The sequence below is a fragment of the Sabethes cyaneus genome, chromosome 1 (assembly GCF_943734655.1).
Source record: "Sabethes cyaneus chromosome 1, idSabCyanKW18_F2, whole genome shotgun sequence".
NCBI classification, from domain to species: Eukaryota; Metazoa; Arthropoda; class Insecta; order Diptera; family Culicidae; genus Sabethes; species Sabethes cyaneus.
Window position 1 is genome coordinate 62,353,382 of NC_071353.1, and position 19,564 is coordinate 62,372,945.

Here is a 19,564-nt window from a genome sequence, read left to right on the forward strand (position 1 = left end):
GGTCGCAGCATTTAGACAGATAGTTTTGCAACCTGCTTAAAACAATCGACAACTTTTATATTATCAATTGAACGGGTGAGCGGGCGTATAGCTTGTTCACTCAAAACGATCGTAAAAGATGGTAACTATGACTGTATGGAAATTTGATTTTTAGTAAACACTCTAAATATAATAATTATTGTTGATTTTTGCAAAGCCACGTATTCAAGTTTCAAGGTCACTTCACTAGTTTTTTCTTAAGTATAACCTGGTAAATCTATCGAAGTATTTTAAGTATCTATTCGCTACATAATATGGCCTTGTAATAGTACGGTCTTCAGTGGGTCACGCTGATGCCTGTCATTTCATAGTTAACTTAAGTAACGCATTGCCGCAGTTATCCAAAATACTGACAGAACCCAGCTGGCCACTAGACTTCTAGTACAGGTGCGCGTTCCTGCGGAGAATTTCGCTGCGTCTGAAAATAAACAGAAACGAAGAAAAATAATCATCTCGTCTCAATAGCATAAAAGACATACATAGTTCTGTTCTGGCATTGCTTCTCCTGCGATATATCAATACCATTAAAGTGGGATAATAAATCTTAAATAGGTAGTGATCCTTGATATTTATAATCTAATGCCAAACTCTATATTATAATCTACAGTCAACCAAAAAAGTGTTCGGACAGCAGCGCATAAAATTTTATAAAATTTTAGAAATGAAATTATCTAAAAAGATGTTCAAAAGGGTTCAACTCTAGACTGAATGCTGATGTTTCGATAGCGCTAGGACAATTGTATGGTGCCTACCGCTTACAATTATCGGCAGTATGTTCAGATTCAACATCCCGGTACAATATGTATGTACCACACAATTACAATTTTGCTTTAATTTCACCTAAAATTGTTCAGATAGTTGAGTTTACATTTAGTTCTATCCAAAAATACATATCTTTGCTGCCTCGGAGCTTTTTCGTCGCATTAAGCATGTCTGGCGTCAATTCTCAAAAGGTGGCATAATGCATGCAAAAAGGTTAATTATGCGACCTTCTGAAAACTAAAGCCAGAAGTCAACTCTGAGGCACCATCATTGGATGAAATTGAAACATCGGTCAAAAGTATGAAATCCATCTGAGCGCCAGGGATAAACTGCATTACAACCGAGATGCTCAAAGCAAACCCATCTTTATCAGCCCAGATGATGCATCAGCTATGCAGCAATATATAGCAAACCGCAACTTTTCCGGTGGATTTGATGCAGCGCATTGTTAAAGTTCCTAAAAAAATTATTTATTTATTTATTTACTTTTTAAATTCGGATTTCAACCGGTAGTTGGTTCGCCCCAAGTCCCAAAAAAGGAAACCTAACTGAATGTGGTGACTGGCGAGGCATTACTCGGAAAGTACTTTGTAAAGTTATCCTTAACCAGATCCAGCAAGCTGAATTCCATGCTGGTCGATCATGTGTAGACCATGTAATAACGTTCCGCATTATATTGGAGCAGATTAATAAATTCCAGCAGGCTTCTGCTGGTGTTAGTTGATTTCGAAAAAGCGTTTGACCAACTCAAAGATGAAAACATCAGGGGCACACTTAGGCGTAGAGAAGTTCAAGATATGCTAGTCCATTTAATCGATGCTCAGTACGCGGTGTTCTCATGCAAGGTGTTGCACAGTGGCGTCTTGTCCGAACCTATAGGGGTCATTGGTGGTGTGACACAGAACTCCATATTCCTTATCGTTATGGGTAAGATATTAGTTGGTTGTAGTCGGTTGGACAGTAGAACAAATCGAGGATTGCATCTAACGATAGAGCAGCTAAATGCCCTTAACGTGGACGACGACTCGCACAATGCCGCAAAGCAAGATAGATAATCTCTCTGAGAGCTCCCAGGCAGCGAGTCTCACAGTCAATGTAGCAAAAACTAAGTTTATCGCGTAGAAACCATATCACTACAGATGAAAACCCGAGTTTTCAACTCAAACGTTAAACCCGTATTGCTATATGCCTGCGAAAGGTGGTACAACTCAGCGGAGACAACGCAAAACCGTAGGTGGAAGTGGACACACCTTGAGGAGAAGAGCGAACGAGATCTGCAGGGAAGTAATCGGATGGAGTCCGCAAGGACAACGTAGGAGAGGCAGACCCAGAGGCTCATGGGGACGCTGTTTAGATAGCGACATCCGACCTGTTGACAAGAACCTGTCTTAGCGACAGGTGAAAGCCATAGCGGGTAATCGTCGGCAATGGAGATCTTTGCTTTCATCTCTTTGTTCTGCCGGACCGACAGACCTGGACCTATATGTAAGTTGTTGTTATTGTTATTTATTTATGACATTTTACACTTTAATAATGCATTCGTGTCGTGTATATGTAAATAAAGACTGACTAAAAGTAGATCTGGACTCCCCTCTTAGTTTGGATAAAAATTGGCTAAAGTGCAAAAAATGCCAAAATCAACAGTGTGTATTGATCTGAAGGGTTGTAAGGAGAACCTACGTGTGGAAAAGTGGCTGTTCCGTGATCGTCGTAAGGGGGGCCGGTTACCAACGGGACTGTGATATTATTATGCAATATGTGACGAAAGTGTTGCGCTTTGCACACCACCGCCAGCGGCGGTGGCTCCGAACGGACTGAACTACTAGACTCACGTTGTTTATTGCCCTATTTATACATCGTTCGATAGCTTATTGTTACTATATCTAGCCAGAACAACAATAGCGCTTTGTCTCATATTCGACCGAGTACACTGATTGTTGTTCTGCTAGATGTGAAGGTCAACGCGGTCATATTGCGGCTTTGTGCCGCAACAGTGGCAAAGAACTTTTAAGAAAATCGGAACTGAGGAGGAAGATATTGAGGTGCGTTTAATCCAAGCCTGGCATCTCCGCCCGGGATATTGCTAGAAGGAGTGTCAAACATAGCTCTGGCTCTCTCAAGCTCCCACCTGGCGCCTCCACGCAGATCTAAGTTAAATGATGACGGTCGATGGCCTTACCCGGAAATGCTTCATGTACTTACTGAAGCAGCTAAGCTAGGAGGTGCGAACTAGAGCGCCTGTTCTCCAGGTGAGGGGCGGCTCACACAGCGTCTGTCTCGAAACGGGTAGCTGAATATAAAATGCTGCATTCCGCAAGCTATTCCTAAGATGGCAGACCTTTCAGCGGGATGTAGGTAACGCAACCCCGGTGAGGTAGTATACCGAAAACTCAATTACCACGAAAAACGAAGAGAGAAATTCAGGACGGAACAATCGGTATAGGACACGGCAAGGAACACGGAAACTATTAAGGGATAATGATTGGAAACTTGATACCTGGAATGTCCGAACTCTCCATTAAACGGCACGGGCTGGCTTGCTTGCTCGAGAGCTCCGTGCAGTAGACCCTATTGCAGGTACTTCTTTCAAGTACCATATCTACTACAGTGGCGGTTAAAAAGCAGAACATGGAGTCGGCTTTGTAGTGTTGGGAAAACAAAAGCAACGAGTTATCCGGTGGAGGCCCGTAGATGACCGTATATGCGTATTGAGGATTAAGGACAAATTCTTCAACTACAGCATAATCAACTTATACCGCCAGCAACGACACACGGAGTTCCTATAAAACGGTGAGATGCAGGAATTTTGCCATGCCTGTGATGTGCAATGATAGTGCTGGCAACCTGCTTACCGACAAAACGGCGGGAGCAGCCAGGTGGAAGGAGCACTTCCAGATACTGTTGAATCTTGAATGGAGAGGTAAATGCAGAGATCAGCAGGGACATGATAGGAATTGTAAGCGATGGTCAAGCTGTGGAGCCACCAACACAGAAGGAGGTTAGAAAGGCAATCAGTGGGCTGAAAAATGGTAAGGCTGCTGGGAAGGACGGTATCCCGGCTGAACTTCTAAAAGCGGGGAGCGAGCGGCTGTACGAAGCATTCCACCGGATCATTGTCAGGATCAGGGAGGAAGAACAATTCCGAGGCAGACTCCGCACCCGGAGTATGTGCTGTCGAAGATGATGCACGTTCAGCTGGTGTTCGTGGGGATTGGAGAACGGCAGCCCAGGACCAACGATACTGGAGGACCATAATTCGTTCAGCGCAGGATCCGTAACGGACCGTTGCCACTAAAGTAAAATAAGTACGATGCCAACTATTAAACCACGCGGAATATCCACGCTCGAGAAGACTGTAGGACTTACAATGCCAGTAAACATACGAATCGGCACTTGAAGCAGATTTTGGTAGCCAAGAAACGTACTACTAAGCGTTTATACGAGCAAATTTAGGCGAAATTCAACGGATGTATTTTGATGAACGATGAAACCTGCGTAAAAATGGATTTCAAGTAACTTTCCGATCAAAAATTTTACGATGCAACTGGGCATGGTGATGGACCAGGCAGTATAAACTGGTTTTTGCTGATAAATTTGCAAGAAAGGCCATTGTCTGGGAAGGAATATGTGGCTGTGGACTGAAGACTGAGCCTTTTATCACTTTCTCAATAATCACATCAAGTGTGTACATGAAAGAAACTCGAAGAAACGGATTTTACCATTCATTGGTTAACATAAAGATAATGTTATATTTTGACCTGATTTAGCTAGCTGTCAGTACTCTAGAGTGGTGCTAGAGTGGTATGCAGCTAATAATGTCGATTTCGTGCCAAAAGAGATAAATCCTCCAAACTGTCCGGAATTTCGACATGTCAACAGTCCTCAAAAAATGCGTTCAAATGGAAGAAGCGTACTGATTCAGTCGAATTGAGAATTTGCGGGATTTGTTGTCTGTGTTTTGTCAATTTTGAAATTCTACTAAGCCACTCGCAACTAGTTTTGATAGCTAATTGACTTGATGAGTAACGATTGATGACGACAAATAAATCAGCAATCCAGAAGGCCACAGGCAGCCCAAGTAGCATTGTACTGAGGTATAATCGATTTGTGGTTAACCGATCTGATTTCAGAAACGCATCGCAGATCTCGAGACAAAATACGAACCAGAACCACGTACTCACCATGACAGTTTCAAGGAGCGATTGGTGCTCGCGGTGATCACGTGGTATAGATGTTACGCTATTTTGATCTTGAACTACGGATTCGCTCGGCTGGTTGCAATAATAAATCAAGCATAAGTAAAGCAGTTTTACCTACCACATGATCATGAAATATTAGTTAAATGTTGTGTTGATATGATAAGCAATTTGTTGTAAATTGATAAACAAACATTAGTTAAATACTGCACAAACTTCAAATTGATTGAGAAAAAGTACACTTGTATCCAAATATAGAAAGAAGTGGAAACACTTTCCCACACACCCACATGAGCGGTTGAAGTGATGTTCATCATTTTTCGAACGATGAAAAATTGTATTGCCGACTGGCTTTCAAACATCTTTCGAACTAGGTGTTAATCAATTTTCGGTGTTATATGGACTACGGTAATGGTGCCGTTTCGTAGTATACAAGAATGCTAGCGGCTTTTCGTGAAATGAAACGCGCGATATGATGATTGATTCCATAGACCACTGGAAGCATTTGAACTTGCTAAACACTTAGCACCTCAATGTTTATCTTGTGACGCTGGTCGCGTACAAAAGCATGGTTGTTGCTATAGATTACATGCACAATGATGGAATGAGATCTGGACTGGATTTATTTTTGTTTGGATTGAGAGCTCGAAAGTAAATATAAATCTATTTATCGTTCACTAATAAATGGATAATTTGGTTTACGTTTACTAGGGATGATATTTGAAAAAAAAAAAAAAAAAAGTTATCGCAGATCAACATGAAGTGTTAGAGATCATATGGAAACGTAGCGTACAGACACAGTTCTACTTCCATGCATTCCGCGCCTCAACATTTCCATGAAAAATGTACCATCGAAATTCAAAAGTGTTTCGATTTTGTTTAAACTTTTTGTACTTTTATCTTTTGAAAACATTTGAAACCTTTATTTAGCACTTAAGGAGAAATGTATCGTCATTGATTCTGTAAATTTTAAAAGCAGTTTTTTTGTTTGGAAAAAAAATTCTGCCCATGAAAATATATTCTCTGTGTTCAGATTGGCATAAAGAATGCAGTGAATACATTTCACAGCATCCCTGTTTTGAGTCCAAAAACTGTTTCCGAAATTGGGCTTTCCGACGAAAAGTTGATGACTACTCATTGTCTTAAGAATCATCATTTTTGATCTCTAGGTAAAAATGATGATTTTCGAACAACTCCTCAGAGAGTAAATGTGCTTTTTCATGGTGTCGATAAGTCTCACGTTTCGCAGAGATGGCTAAACAGATTTGTGCTCAGATTATAATTATTTTAGTATCAAGGGAGAGGCCTCGACGCTCTGAACATATCTGCTAAATTTTGTAAAAAATGGTCTTAGCGATCATAAGTTATTTAATAAAACATTGATGAAATTATTTAAGAAAATTTTTACTGATATGAATCTATTCGATCTATTTAAATGCATAGTGGGACTAAAGCTCATAAATGCAATCATTTCCTTTAGCGTACAAATCCGTAAAAAAGGGTTATGTCTTACTTTGGTTATTATAAATGCATCCAAGAAAATATAGAGTCATTACAAAAGTCGTAGAACCAACTTAAATAAGCAACTTTGCTAAACTTAGAAACTATCTATCTCTTACTGGTTGCGAAATATAAAGATTTGTTTTAAAATGCAGTTAGGAGGCACCCACATCTGGAAAGTCGAAAAATCATCCATTTTAGCAATTTTTTTTGAACGTAGAATGTTATTTTGATTATGATATATTTGTAAAAAAATTTTATATTTTTAAATGCAAAAATAGTGAGTATTTTGAAAGCAACTGGATGCCTGGATGCTCTCTAGAAAACAGTTGCTTGCTACCGGGAACAAACAGAGCATCCGAGAACGGATTTTAATGATGATTTTGAAACATCAGGTCAATCCTAAATTGTTAACAAGCGGTGTTTGAAAATTCGAAATATTATTAAAATGACAACCATTTTTCCAAATAAATGTGTTTTTTTCATCAAAAATCGCCAATTGAGAGCTTATAAAAAATTTAAAATTTGAGATATCGAAAACCGGTTACGTAACAATTTAAATAGTTAATTTACATGTTGAAAAAAATTTAACCTAAATCGGACCTCTTGATTTTGAGATACAGTTAGTCCATATTGGTCACGCACAATTATGGGTCATTTTAGCATTTTCTGCCGATTAATGCGTGATTACTATGCTAATTGATTGATGAAATTGTTACTCATAAGTAGCATTAACAATTTGATCAGTCATTAGGTGATATTTAAACGGAAATTAGCAGCTGAAGCTAAAATGACCCATATTTGTGCGTGACGCATGATTGTGGACTGACTGTACAAGTAAAAATAGGCAAAGCCTTGGGTTACAAACGTCTCTAAAATTTGACCCTTCTTTATCGACACACTTCGTAGTCGGTTATTAAAGTGCAGCACAATTACGGGGCTAGTGCAACGATCCTATTGACTCTAGCAGCACTGCCCAGCCGAGATTTGAACATATGATGACTGGCTTGTTAGACCAGCATCGTACTTCGAAGCTAACTGGGTGGAGATACCATGTACCGCCGCTGGAAAAAAACATGATTTCGAGAAAAGCGTGTTTAACTGTTATGTGTACGGGAAATTTAACGCCCATAAGTGTTCGGATGGGTACCCGGGTACCTACCGAAATGAAATGCTTCTAACTTTATCAATTCTTGACCGCTTTTGGATCTTAAACCGTCAAAAAATTGGAGAATTTGCCATGAGACATACCAAGCCTGGGACTACGTCTGGTTCCCGTAAATCCGGATCTCCGGGACCATGTTACGGATCCAAGACAAATGTGTACAATTGTCAATAAAACCTCACAATATTGGTATCAAAATTCATTAAATCACTCCAGGGGTTGATGTTTATCCATTTTGAGTCCATTAAACGAGTTGTCTTCGGAATGGCCATTCCGGGGCAGGTTCCTGTGGGGCCCCATGAGACCAGTAACATGTTTGGATAGAAACCCTAGCAATATGTATGTCTAACTTCATGAAATCACTCCAGGAGTTGATTTTTATCCATTTTGAGACAATTTTATGAGTTGTCCTCGGAATGGTAACTCTGGGGACAACTTGTCAGATCGACTCAAAATGGACAAAAATGAACACCTGGCGTGATTTCATGATTTTTGACATACATATTGCTGGGGTTTCTATCCAAGCATGCTAGTGGCCTCGTAGGACTCCACGGGAATCTGCTCCGGAGTGACCATTCTGGGGACAACTCATCAAATGGACTCAAAGTGGATAAAAATCAACTCATGAAGTTTGATATACATATTGCTGGGGGTTCTAACCAAACATGTTAATGGTCTCATAGGGCTCCACAGGAACCTGCTGCGGAATGGTCATTACATAACACCTGGAGTGATTTCGTGAATTTTGATACTTATTGCTAGGGTTTCTATCCGAGTGGCCATTCCGAAGACTGTAGTCTTCAACTTGTAAGTTGAATGGACTCAAAATGGATAAACATCAACTCCTGGAGTGATTTCATGAATTTTGATACCAACGTTGTGTGTACCCATCCGGACACTTATGGGGTATAAAAATTCGAAGGCTCTCCCTTCGACCCCCCTGCTGCTACAGGCAATCTGTTGATGACAAATGTTTATTCCCACTAGTTAGGAGCATTCTACGAGTTTTAGCTAGATGAGTTATCGTAAACCTTGTTTTTCTAGGCAATAAAGTCTCAAAAGGTACCCGGGTACCCAGCCGAACACATAACGGTTAAAGTATTGTACAACGATGCATTTCCTTTGAGCTAACCCCACAGTTATTGCTCTGCATTTTCATCGAGATCGGATACCGAAAAATCATTTGGGCATAACATTTGTGCAGGTATAAGCCTCGCGAAAATTAAAAAAATCGAGTTTATCAAATTTCCAGTGTAGGGCCTCCTCTCAAATATCTGGACTCAGGAACTTTGGCATATTGATTATTTGATCGCTGGTAGTAATGTACCTTTGATGGATTAAATTGGGTGTTTTTGTAAAAACTTATCTTTTGAGTTTGAAATTCGGTGCTTTTATGTTACTATTACTTAGGGTTACTTTTATACATGAAAGTGACTAAAAATGAAACATTGATTGTTCATCACAATTGTTTTTATTTATGTGTCTGTAGTTTCCCCTATCCCAATTTCTCCGTGTATCCATATATTGAACAAAACGCATAACCTTGAAATCGAAATAATAACAATGATCAGTAGAACTGCTCATTCCCAGCTGGCAGCCGGCACAGGATCAATAAAATCAAATATAATCAAATATATGTGTATGTCGTAATTCCATTGATCGTTTAGACTTATTCGCTGAATCAAATAATATCGAAGGCACGTACAACAAGTCGCTTCAAACACCGAAAAATATAAAAACGTAAATATTTACCTATCATCTGATTTTATACATTTTATTGCTCTAATCACGCTGCAGTTTGTTATGGTTAAGATTGGATGTTTGCAAAGCTTCGAACTTCATTTCTGATGTAAATGTCTGTAACGAGACTTAAAGACTGCAAGCAGAAGCTAACTGAATGTTTAGATTCAGTAACATTATTTATAGTTTTAGGTCATGCGTGAAGAAACTATATAAACTCGCGGTCGGTTGCTGTTGACCTATACCGACTGGAGTTGGTGCATCGTTATCTGGCTAAAGAAAGTCTTTGCATGGATGATCACGCTTAAGGTTAAGTGATATTAGATTCTAACCAGAAAGTGTTCAAGTGTTTACTCTATAACTTGTTTAATAATGGGAACACTTACGCTTAATGACTAAGTTTTTATTACTTACATTCACCTATTAGCAGTCGATCGCAACAGCATTCACGAATCTCACGATATTTGCTGCAGGAACTGGTATGCGGCTGACACCGTTCCTTCCCTACATAGCAAGTGTGCGGAATCCATGGCAGTTTTTCTGAGAACAATGGAGAAGATTTTTCGCTTCAGTAAGATTTAGAAATTAGTTCTTTCGCTGATACACGGGTAAAAATTTGATCTCCATAATGCGAAAAATGACTCATGATTTCAAGAATCTAGTGTATTTTCATGTTATGAATATACACCATGAATAATATTCATGATTCCATACTTTTCTTTATCGTAACGCAACCTAAGCGTTACTATTTTGCCCGCAAGATATTGAAATCATGAATCATTCAACTTGGAACCATGAATTAAATTCCTGGTAAGTGGAATTTTACTCATGATTTCTCGACTAAAATCTTGAAATCATGAACGGGAGCTCCCAACCTCAGTCTTTTGACAGCAATTGGTTTGTTTACATTGTGTTAGAGTTTGAATTGAAATTTCTATGTTCGCCCGGCAGATAATAATCAAATTGTTAAGTTTTCATTGAAGGAAAAGTGGTTTACATGCATTATAAATCAATCAATACAGTCATCTTGCACGAAAACTCAAATCGAAACCGCGGGATTTGACAAAATGTATGTAAACAAACCATCCGGTGGCAAGTGATAATAGAACCAACAAGTGCAAAAGTGTCGCAAACGTCAATATATCGGATAAACCTTGATTCAAACAGTTTAAAATTGAATTCCGGCATCGGTAGTAGTGGCGACTTTAGTGGTGGAAGATATAGTTGCAGCAGTCGAAGTCCAGTGTTAACAGCATCACCACAATGACCACTAGCAGCAATAGTAGCATTAACATGGCCGGTGGTGTATTTGGTACCAGCGGAATTGGATTAAGTGGCGCTGGCGCTGGCAGTAGAAGTGCTCACAGTTCCGCGCGAGAAAATGCTACAGAACCTAGCTTAACATTTTACTTAGCTAACAGTAAGTTATATTTGCTGCCACCTCCAGTACATCACTGTAAATTTAACTTTTCAGATACTGATCTGGCAATTCATCCTATATTTTCTGTGAGATAATACACAACTTTCGCTTGGACTTTTTGTCAACACCGGAGTACATCCAAGTGCATCAGCACGCGTCTAATATTATCCAGCATCCAGTAAGGCTGGAAGAAACATAGCTGTCTAGATGTTGAAGCCATTGTAAACTTAATCGGAATGAATTGCAAGAGCCTGCCCAACGCTGGTAACCAAACTAAGTTGACCCCGTCAGGCACATCGTCAACGATCGAAGAAGACAGCAATAATATCAACCTAGCCGAGGTTAGCGACGAACAATGTCGCACTCGCCAAGCTTGATCTACAGATGCTCAGTCAGCTATAAGTATCTATATCTTTAGTAGAAAACGATGAATTTAAAAATTAAATCGCAATTTTCTTCATTTAGGCCACTACCATCACTTCAGATGTAAACGTACCCCACCTTCCTACAGCCACTGAACAGCGGGTGGGGCCACTAGATGGTTGATGCCGACAAAGGCTCCCAGATACACTTGCTCTGGTACACAGCAACATCAGCAATAATAATAGTTACAAATCACACAAGAACAGTTGCATCGGTATACGATCGGAGGACAGTATAAGGTTATTCTTCAGCAAGCAGCTGCTCTGCAACAGGCACAATTACAACACCAAGCTGCAGCTGCTCCCGTAGTGGTTGATGTTGCTAACAACACCAACAGCAGAGCCAGCAGCAACAACAGTTCCAGTCACCAAAATTTAATGTCGTGCAAATGTTCTGGCTCAACAGCAATAGAAACAATGAGCCCAACAGTATCAGCAATTGCATGCCCAGGCAGTTTAATAAAATGTCAGCTAAATTTTATTTTTTCAGATTTTTCAAGTTATAAAACCAAAATCGACCATATGTAGTAGTGTCAAGAAAATAATTCAACCATTTCGTTATTATAGCTATTGCAGTATTAATTGTTGTAATGTTTTGACTACCTAACATAGTTATAATGGTACGATAAAATTCAAATAGTATGCGGATCAACCATTATCATCATTATATTCAAAAATATGTATGAAAAATCACACGTTTTTGTATGGTGAAGGTTCTTAACGACCCATTGATTTTAAGGTTGCTTGACGAATACCCATAACTGATATTGTTGGTGTTATGAGCCATATTTTGTAAAATCTGCTGAGTAGGGTAACCAACCTATTTTGGACCCCTTCAGCAGCTGTACATAATTTGGACACTTCCTTTTGATTTTGCTGTAAGTGTCCAAATTATGTACAGCTGTTGAGGGGGTCCAAAATACGTTGGTTACCCTAGCTCGACTCGGCACAATCACTGTCGAGTGTCGAGTGTCGAGAGAACGGACAGCGTAGCGGCTCAATGCACCGCCAAAATAAAACAAGCTCACTCGTAATTTACTGATGGTTGAGTCAGTAACTTTTTAGCGGTCGACCCAGTCGAGTTACGCGATAAAATCATAATGCCAAAGGTAGACCAGTCGAGCAAAGTGACACTCGACGTGACTTTCTAAATAGGGCTTTATACCAGGCAACAGTTTGGATTCGGTAGTCAGAACAATTTCTGAGAACAAAAACTGCTTCTTGATTGGAGGACATGGTTATGATTAGAGTATGGTTAAAATCATGCGGGTTGTTACTAGAGTTGCCTGGATCGATCGATCGATAGATTGGTAATTTCTTGAAAAGTGCTCGGAGTCGAAACAATCCTCGTTATTCTTATGCTCGGTGAGAGTCGGTAAGCTATCTACTGAACAGTGAATCACTGAATCTACTAAACGATATTTGGACCGGATTCATCTCTGATCTATAAGTTTTAGCCGGTACTTTATGATATTCTCTGGTACTAGATGCGGCCATTTCGCCAAGAGCTATTACTATGCCAATGGAGGCGTTTCCGTTCTTGCTTTCTCGGCTGCATCGATGATATCTGAGGCAGGTTCTTTTTCACCACTTGCGGCGTTGGGTAAAGCGGCCTTCATTGTCACCTCAACGAAACTGCCGTCAATAAAACGGATTGATAATTTAATTTCCATATCCAGAATATCGGATATCATAACTTCCTCCACTGTTATCGTTCTCCCTGTTCCCTCACTTTCACGGTAGCGGATTTTTCCATTTCGCTATCTATCACTATATTAGCACTTTTAACACACAGCTCATGTCAATAACACTTAAACTCACAAAAACTGTATTTTTCCATTTAACAGAATCTTTACATACTGCTAAATCACTAACAAATTTCATTGGCTGCTGTGATTTCAACAACCCGATTTGACAATTCGTGTAACGCTTGAAGCAATTATGGAAAGTATTCACAAAAATACTTGTTATAGTTCATGATATTGGTCGGTACAGTCATGAAATCATGAGTCATAGTAATGATTTCATGAAATTTCAAGCTTTTTGTTTTCATGATTTTTTATTCATGAAAACAGAAACAGATTTCTTTCCGTGTAATATGAACTAATACAGAATAGTCAACATGGCACTATAACATAAGAGATTAAGTCAAGCATGAATAATAGTTTTAGACGTTAGTAATGCGCACCAATGTCGTTGCTCTACGTTCCGTGATCGATTGACTGCACCGTTGAGCAATTCAGCTGTAACTTGAAATCTGCAATAGGAATACCTAATGGACTGCTCAGTAGGTCGGGTTCGCATTGCTTTCAATAGTTATTAGCTATACTAGAGTTACTTCATAGAATGTTGTGAAAACTAGAATTATAGAGTTGTCGGACGTCTTGTACTACACCAGTTATAATCTAATTACATAAAGATTAACGTTGATGTTTGTTCTGTGGAAGACCTAATGTCACATCACAGCAAATAACGTTACTATTAAAGAAAATTCTTACATCATGGATCAGATATCGGTAATATTTGCCGCATTAGATAGGCAAATATAAAAATCTCAATGATGAACAGCTTGCAGCTGTTCACTTTATGTTATCATTCATTCCAAAATCCACTGCTTTCCATCGCATCGGCAGCGGCAGTCGATTGGATACCTATACATAAATAAATACGGAAAATATTTCTCTGTGCAAATATTTTTCATGAAGAAGTTCATTTCGTTTAAAAAATGTTTTTCTAAAGTTTGTAATTCTTAAACATCTCTCAAGTTATTCTTAGGCAGTATTTTATCAAGCAGGATAAATTGTGATAACCAATGCCGTTGAAAATTAGGTACAAAACAGACATGCACATGTAAGAAAGCACAACATGTGAAATATAATACCACCGTATAGATATTATTATTAAGACTATATCACAAAATGAGAAATTCAAAGGCAGGCTTTAAGATTCTGTAATTTATTATTTATTGATATCAAAATGCACACCAACACCAAATATATTTTTCACTCGTTATAAGTATAAGGTGCACACAATACACCCACGCATATATAACACAAATAATGTACACCACAAACACATACACCCACATTCTTACATACACATATACGGTCATGATTATGATTCTTATCATAATTAGCATAATGAAAAATTTTAGGTTTTAGAAGTTGACAAAAACTCAGCAATTTGATTGTCGTTAAATTCAACTTGTCCATTATTAAAATAAAAGTTTTAAATAACAAAAAATGTTTTACCTATAGTACTTCACCAAGCTTTTTAAAAAAACTGCATGTACAAATAGTGCAACAAGATAACTTCAAACACTCTTTGAAATTCACGATAAGGTTTTGGTTGCATTGCCCTTGTCAACACATTTTCAATCTTAAATGTAATCACAGAGATTACGTACCTTCCTATTTTCATTCAATGAAATAAATGAAGTGGCATTGTGCACAATACCTATTATTTTCGAAACCTAGAAATCATGCACGCCGATTAAGCCTACAAACGGAAAACGCGTATTTGAATTGTAATTATATCGCTCATACTAGTACAAAAGTGTTTTGTCAGTTAGCGAAAATACAAACCTACTTGCTTTCGCATCATTCGATGAGAAACAAATCGTTCAACGTTTACGTTTACCAATTAAGCCCCGTGACTTCTGCTTAGTAGTAGGTTAGTGTGTAGAGCTCAGATTGATTATGACAATTGCTGGCACTAAACGATCTCGGCAAACGCTTGTCGCTGATATCAGAAATGACATGTAATGATATACTTTCAGCGAATGAAAGCTACAGTCGATTTGAGGACTTATGTTTCACTGCAACAACAACAACTGCTATGCTAGCTGCGAGTAGTAATGTTAATTTGCTTAGCTAGCCATAAAGAAACCGAAATCAATGTCAACCATCTGTGCCCTTCACATCAGACTTATTTATGTTCTGTCTGATGCACTCAGTTCAAAGCAACAATACTTTCTACCTTCCTCCTTTGGATGAACAATAACTTACGTTATTCAAAACAGGAAGCACTTTCAGAATTAACAAGCCTATACATATGCTAATTGCTTAGTTTATGAGTTTGTCGCAGTGGTCGTAATTCTGATGCGATAAATTTAATTTTTGAACAACCAAATTTCAGAACATATAATACATTGCTAAGTATCTTGAATAGCAAAATAATAAACAAAAAATAATGTGAATACGAGAAACATGAGATTGTCGATCTACCTTAATGAATTAGCTAGTAGTATACGCTGAACAGCAAAAAAGGGAATTTAGGAATGCAGTTTTTCAAAATATGATCAAAATGCCAACTGAAGTGCCTCCCAGTTGGCCTCGAGGTATGATGCTGGCCTAATTAGCCAGTCGTCGTATGTTCGAATCCCGGTTGGCAGAGGCTGTAGCTTCAATAGGATCGTTCCAATTATCCTGCACTCTAACAGTTGGCTGCCAAGTCTGTCATATAAAAACAGAAGGTCGAGTATCGATAACGGAATGTAGCACCTAGGCTTTGCTTTGCTTTGCCAAGTGAAGTAGGGTACCGGAGGGTATTTCCAGCATACTACAAAATTCGGCATACATTCTCGTTTTTGCTGCGCTTTCCCAAATAAAAACTTTGCCACTACATAACAATACTGAAACGAATGTAGTACTCATAGGTTTTAATGTGTTATAAGTATTTTCATAAAAATATTTTGCTATTTTGCTAAATTTTATTCAATAAACATCAAAGCCACTGTTTTTCCACAAGCACAGCAGCAATTAGGCTAAAAAAATAGAAGCACGATTACGCGGATTCGCTCTTGATGATGGTTTGAAAAACACATAATTATGATCACGTTTACTAAGTCTAAAAACTAAACAGCTGTGAATACGGTATCACAGAACTATTTTACTTCTTTTTATCACGGAGGAACACAAAAATTCCCTTTTGATATGAAAATATAATTCAATTTTCATGTTTGAAAAATTGCTTTGCATAAAAGTCAATGGTTTTTTACGCGCTACATCGAAGCCCTTCTGTTTTCTTCGAAAAATTGTTCATCAACTAGTTTCCTTGTTTTTTCATATTTAACCCGAACGAGCCCAGAATTACCTTGTAAAATCAGTCCAATTTTTAACTTTGAGTTGCTATTGCATCGAAGTACGTTGGCCAAATATTCATTGTGTTATTTTTTATTAAACTGTATGCAATTGCCTTCTAAAACATGTTTTTAAATGTTGGAAATATCAATTTGTATTTATTTTATGACGAAAAATATAAAATATGGCAAGTGACGCCGTACGGCATCATTGGGCTGATTCGGGTTAAGATATTCGATTCGGTTTAAGTGATGTTTTCTTTCTTTTCAATCCATTTTTAGCAAAATCTTAATTTCATTTAAGAAATTGACTGAACCAAGTAAAGCGATTTGCTGTCCGGCACTGGGTGACGGGAATCACTGAGTTCAATATATATTTTTAACGAATTGAATAACTTTATGGAAAAATGAACTATGGAGCATGGAAAATATTTAATGAAAGATATTTTATACACGAAAAACGAAATTTTATGCGACCGAATAACACTGTAATGCTGATCCGAAAATTAACCGGAACGTAACAATCCAATCGGCGGTAGATAAGAACAATCAAATCTCTGGTTTCATGAATGATTCTGACCTATTAAATTACACATGTTAACTTTTTGTCCTTTTTATTGATTTCATCATATTAGCCACTAAGAAAGATCCACAGACAAACAGACGAGACACTCGCGATAATTCCATCGTCCAATCAAAAACCACTAATTTTTCAAAAAAGCATGTTTCGCAACATGGCCACACCGCGGCGCGCGAGTGTTGCTTTGAGTTTTCAGTATAAAATCATTCAAATGTACAAAACCCTACAGCATAAAACCCTGCAAATGCAAGCTAGTTCGCAACATGCAGCACAGAGGGTGCTAGTGTGCCAGCAAAATGTGTAGGACGATGGTTTTAAAAGGATTTTCTTCTATGTGTAAAGTGACCAGATTTTTTTTCAACGAATGCGGGACGGTGGAGGCAATCTACCCCAGACTGAAAGCGAGGATTTTAGGCCAAAAATAAATGCAACGGAGGCCAACGGTAGGCCGGAGGAGGTACGACGTCGAACTAGAAGTGGTAGTGAGTTTGCATATTTGGCATATTAGACTCTTATTAGACCACTAGTTATTTGAACTCTTATTAGACCAGTAGTTCTTTATGGAGTTATCTGTGATGCTGCTCACGGTGGACATATGCACCCTTGCCGTGTTTGAGCAGCATGTGCTGCGGACCATATTTCATATTTGGTGGAGTACAAAGTGAAAGCCAAGAGTGGCGAATGCATATAAATCATAAGGTATTGCTTGGGGAGATTCCCATCGTACATCTGACGAAAGTTGGTAGGCTATGATGAGCCGGGTACGTCGTAAGGATACCGGGCGACAGGGGGACCATACGTGCCAGATGGCTCGACCAAGTCGAAAGACGCCTGGGAAGCTGGCGACGAGAGGTTCTAGAACAAATTGTATGGTGATGATTTTTTAAAACAACACGAACCTTCCCGACGTCATGCTGACTACGACGACCGATGGTAGGACATATTGAATGACTTATTTGCTAAATTGCTTCTACTATAGTATATCATGAACATCCGTTCGTTTGACCGTATATAATCAACAGTTGATTTGAACTCTGCTAATTTGCACGACGCGTCCAGTAAAAATTTGTTTGTACTGATCTAGCGTGTTCCATATTCGTTTTCTCGACGATTCTGATAAAAGTTTGTTAGGAGAACGAAATATTCGCCGCTTGTAATTGCCAACTAGATCAAAACACCAAAATAATAACAAATGGCAGGGCGGCCAATTTATACAAGTGCAGCATATTTAAGGTCGCCATTTGTTCAAATGAAAAGCAAACCCCGTTAGTTTGCTGAGCAATCGTTCAAATAAACGGCGGTCCACGGTATAACAAAGTTATTTAGAGGTAAATATTACAAAATAACTTAAATTTTTCAGTTGAATCACTTTTCTCAACAATAACTCATAAATAGGGAACTTCTTGAAAACCTCTTAAAACTCATCTGTAGCGTTCCTCTGAGCGTTTCAGCATTCAACTGGCTCGTTTTAAAAATTAATCAATGCGGGACATTTTCCGGGACGCTTGGTAATCCGGGACAAGCCATCCAAATCCGGGACAGTCCCGCACAATCCGGGACGTCTGGTCAGCCTATCTAAGTGTCATGTCAGTTTGTCAGTGATAGATCATTTGAACTATGAAAGTCAGAAGTGTCCGGTATTGGAAGCTGTCCGGCTCTGGGGGACTTGCCCCTAGCTGATTTTTGGTAGACGATAAGCCTTTGATAAGCCCCAACAATAAGTTAAAAATCAGCTTTATTGTTAATTGCGCAACTAAGAAGTTATGGTGTACGCACGCGCAGTACCACCTATTGGGTTATTCGATGGATTGCTTTATAAGTGTTATAGTTTGACCATGCAGGCTTTTTCGTCCTGCCGGATATTTAAACCACACAAACGCCACCATAGAAAATGAACCTAAAATAGCCGCAACAACTTCATAATTTCTCGCGACTATAACTCAAATTCAGTAGCGTTTCATTAAGACCAAAATGCACTCCGATATTCAGCAAAAGTTATTCTATCAATTGGTATAAAAAATCTTTTCTCAAATAAATATAGTTTCAACGTAATACCCTGAATATTGAAAATACCCACATGAACTCTACGAGCTGGTGCTGGCTGGAGAAACACAGAGTCGATAGGATCTAAAAGATTGTGATAAAGCGTGAAGCGGAAAGAGCGAACACACTTAAAAAAAAGTACCGAGTTCGGTGAAATTTTTTTATGATGCCAAATATTACTAACGTTCCGTAAACGTCGATTGGCACCATCGAAATTTTTACCGAACGTTCGGCTGTTCAGAGTTCGGTAAAATTTTACCGAACGTTTTAAGTGTGAAAGATTAGGGTAAGGGAGGGTTGTGTTGCGTACCGCAAACATTTATTCTATCTGGGGGATTCATGGATCGAAGTAAGCTGTAATCGGAGCATTGTAACCATGGGAGCAAGCGATGAAAATGTCCGCGATAAAGGCCAGGAAAATGTCATAAGTTTAGATGAAGTAGTTGCATACGCTATGAATCGCGAGATCCTTTTGAAACAGAGAAGTAAACAGAAACCTTTTCGTCCTGAATCCGAAGTAAATACAGTACCGCCCCGCTAATCCGACAAATTTATAGCCGGATTAGCGAATTTTGACTCGATAATCCGACAGTCAAACTGACGTCAGCGTGAGTTTG

At 38.8% G+C, this 19,564-nt stretch overlaps 1 protein-coding gene across 1 annotated transcript in view; it reads right to left on the reverse strand.

The window, feature by feature from the left end:
• Window positions 1-350: 350 nt before the first annotated feature.
• LOC128745750 (uncharacterized) overlaps window positions 351-19,564 on the reverse strand; it is a 28,025-nt gene continuing 8,811 nt past the window's right edge. Inside the window, exons 2-3 of the mRNA XM_053842825.1 lie at window positions 9,817-9,942; window positions 351-457 (exon numbers count right to left, since the gene is read on the reverse strand). Of these exons, the coding sequence (XP_053698800.1) occupies window positions 351-457; window positions 9,817-9,942 (233 nt within the window). The remainder of the gene's footprint in view (window positions 458-9,816; window positions 9,943-19,564) is intronic.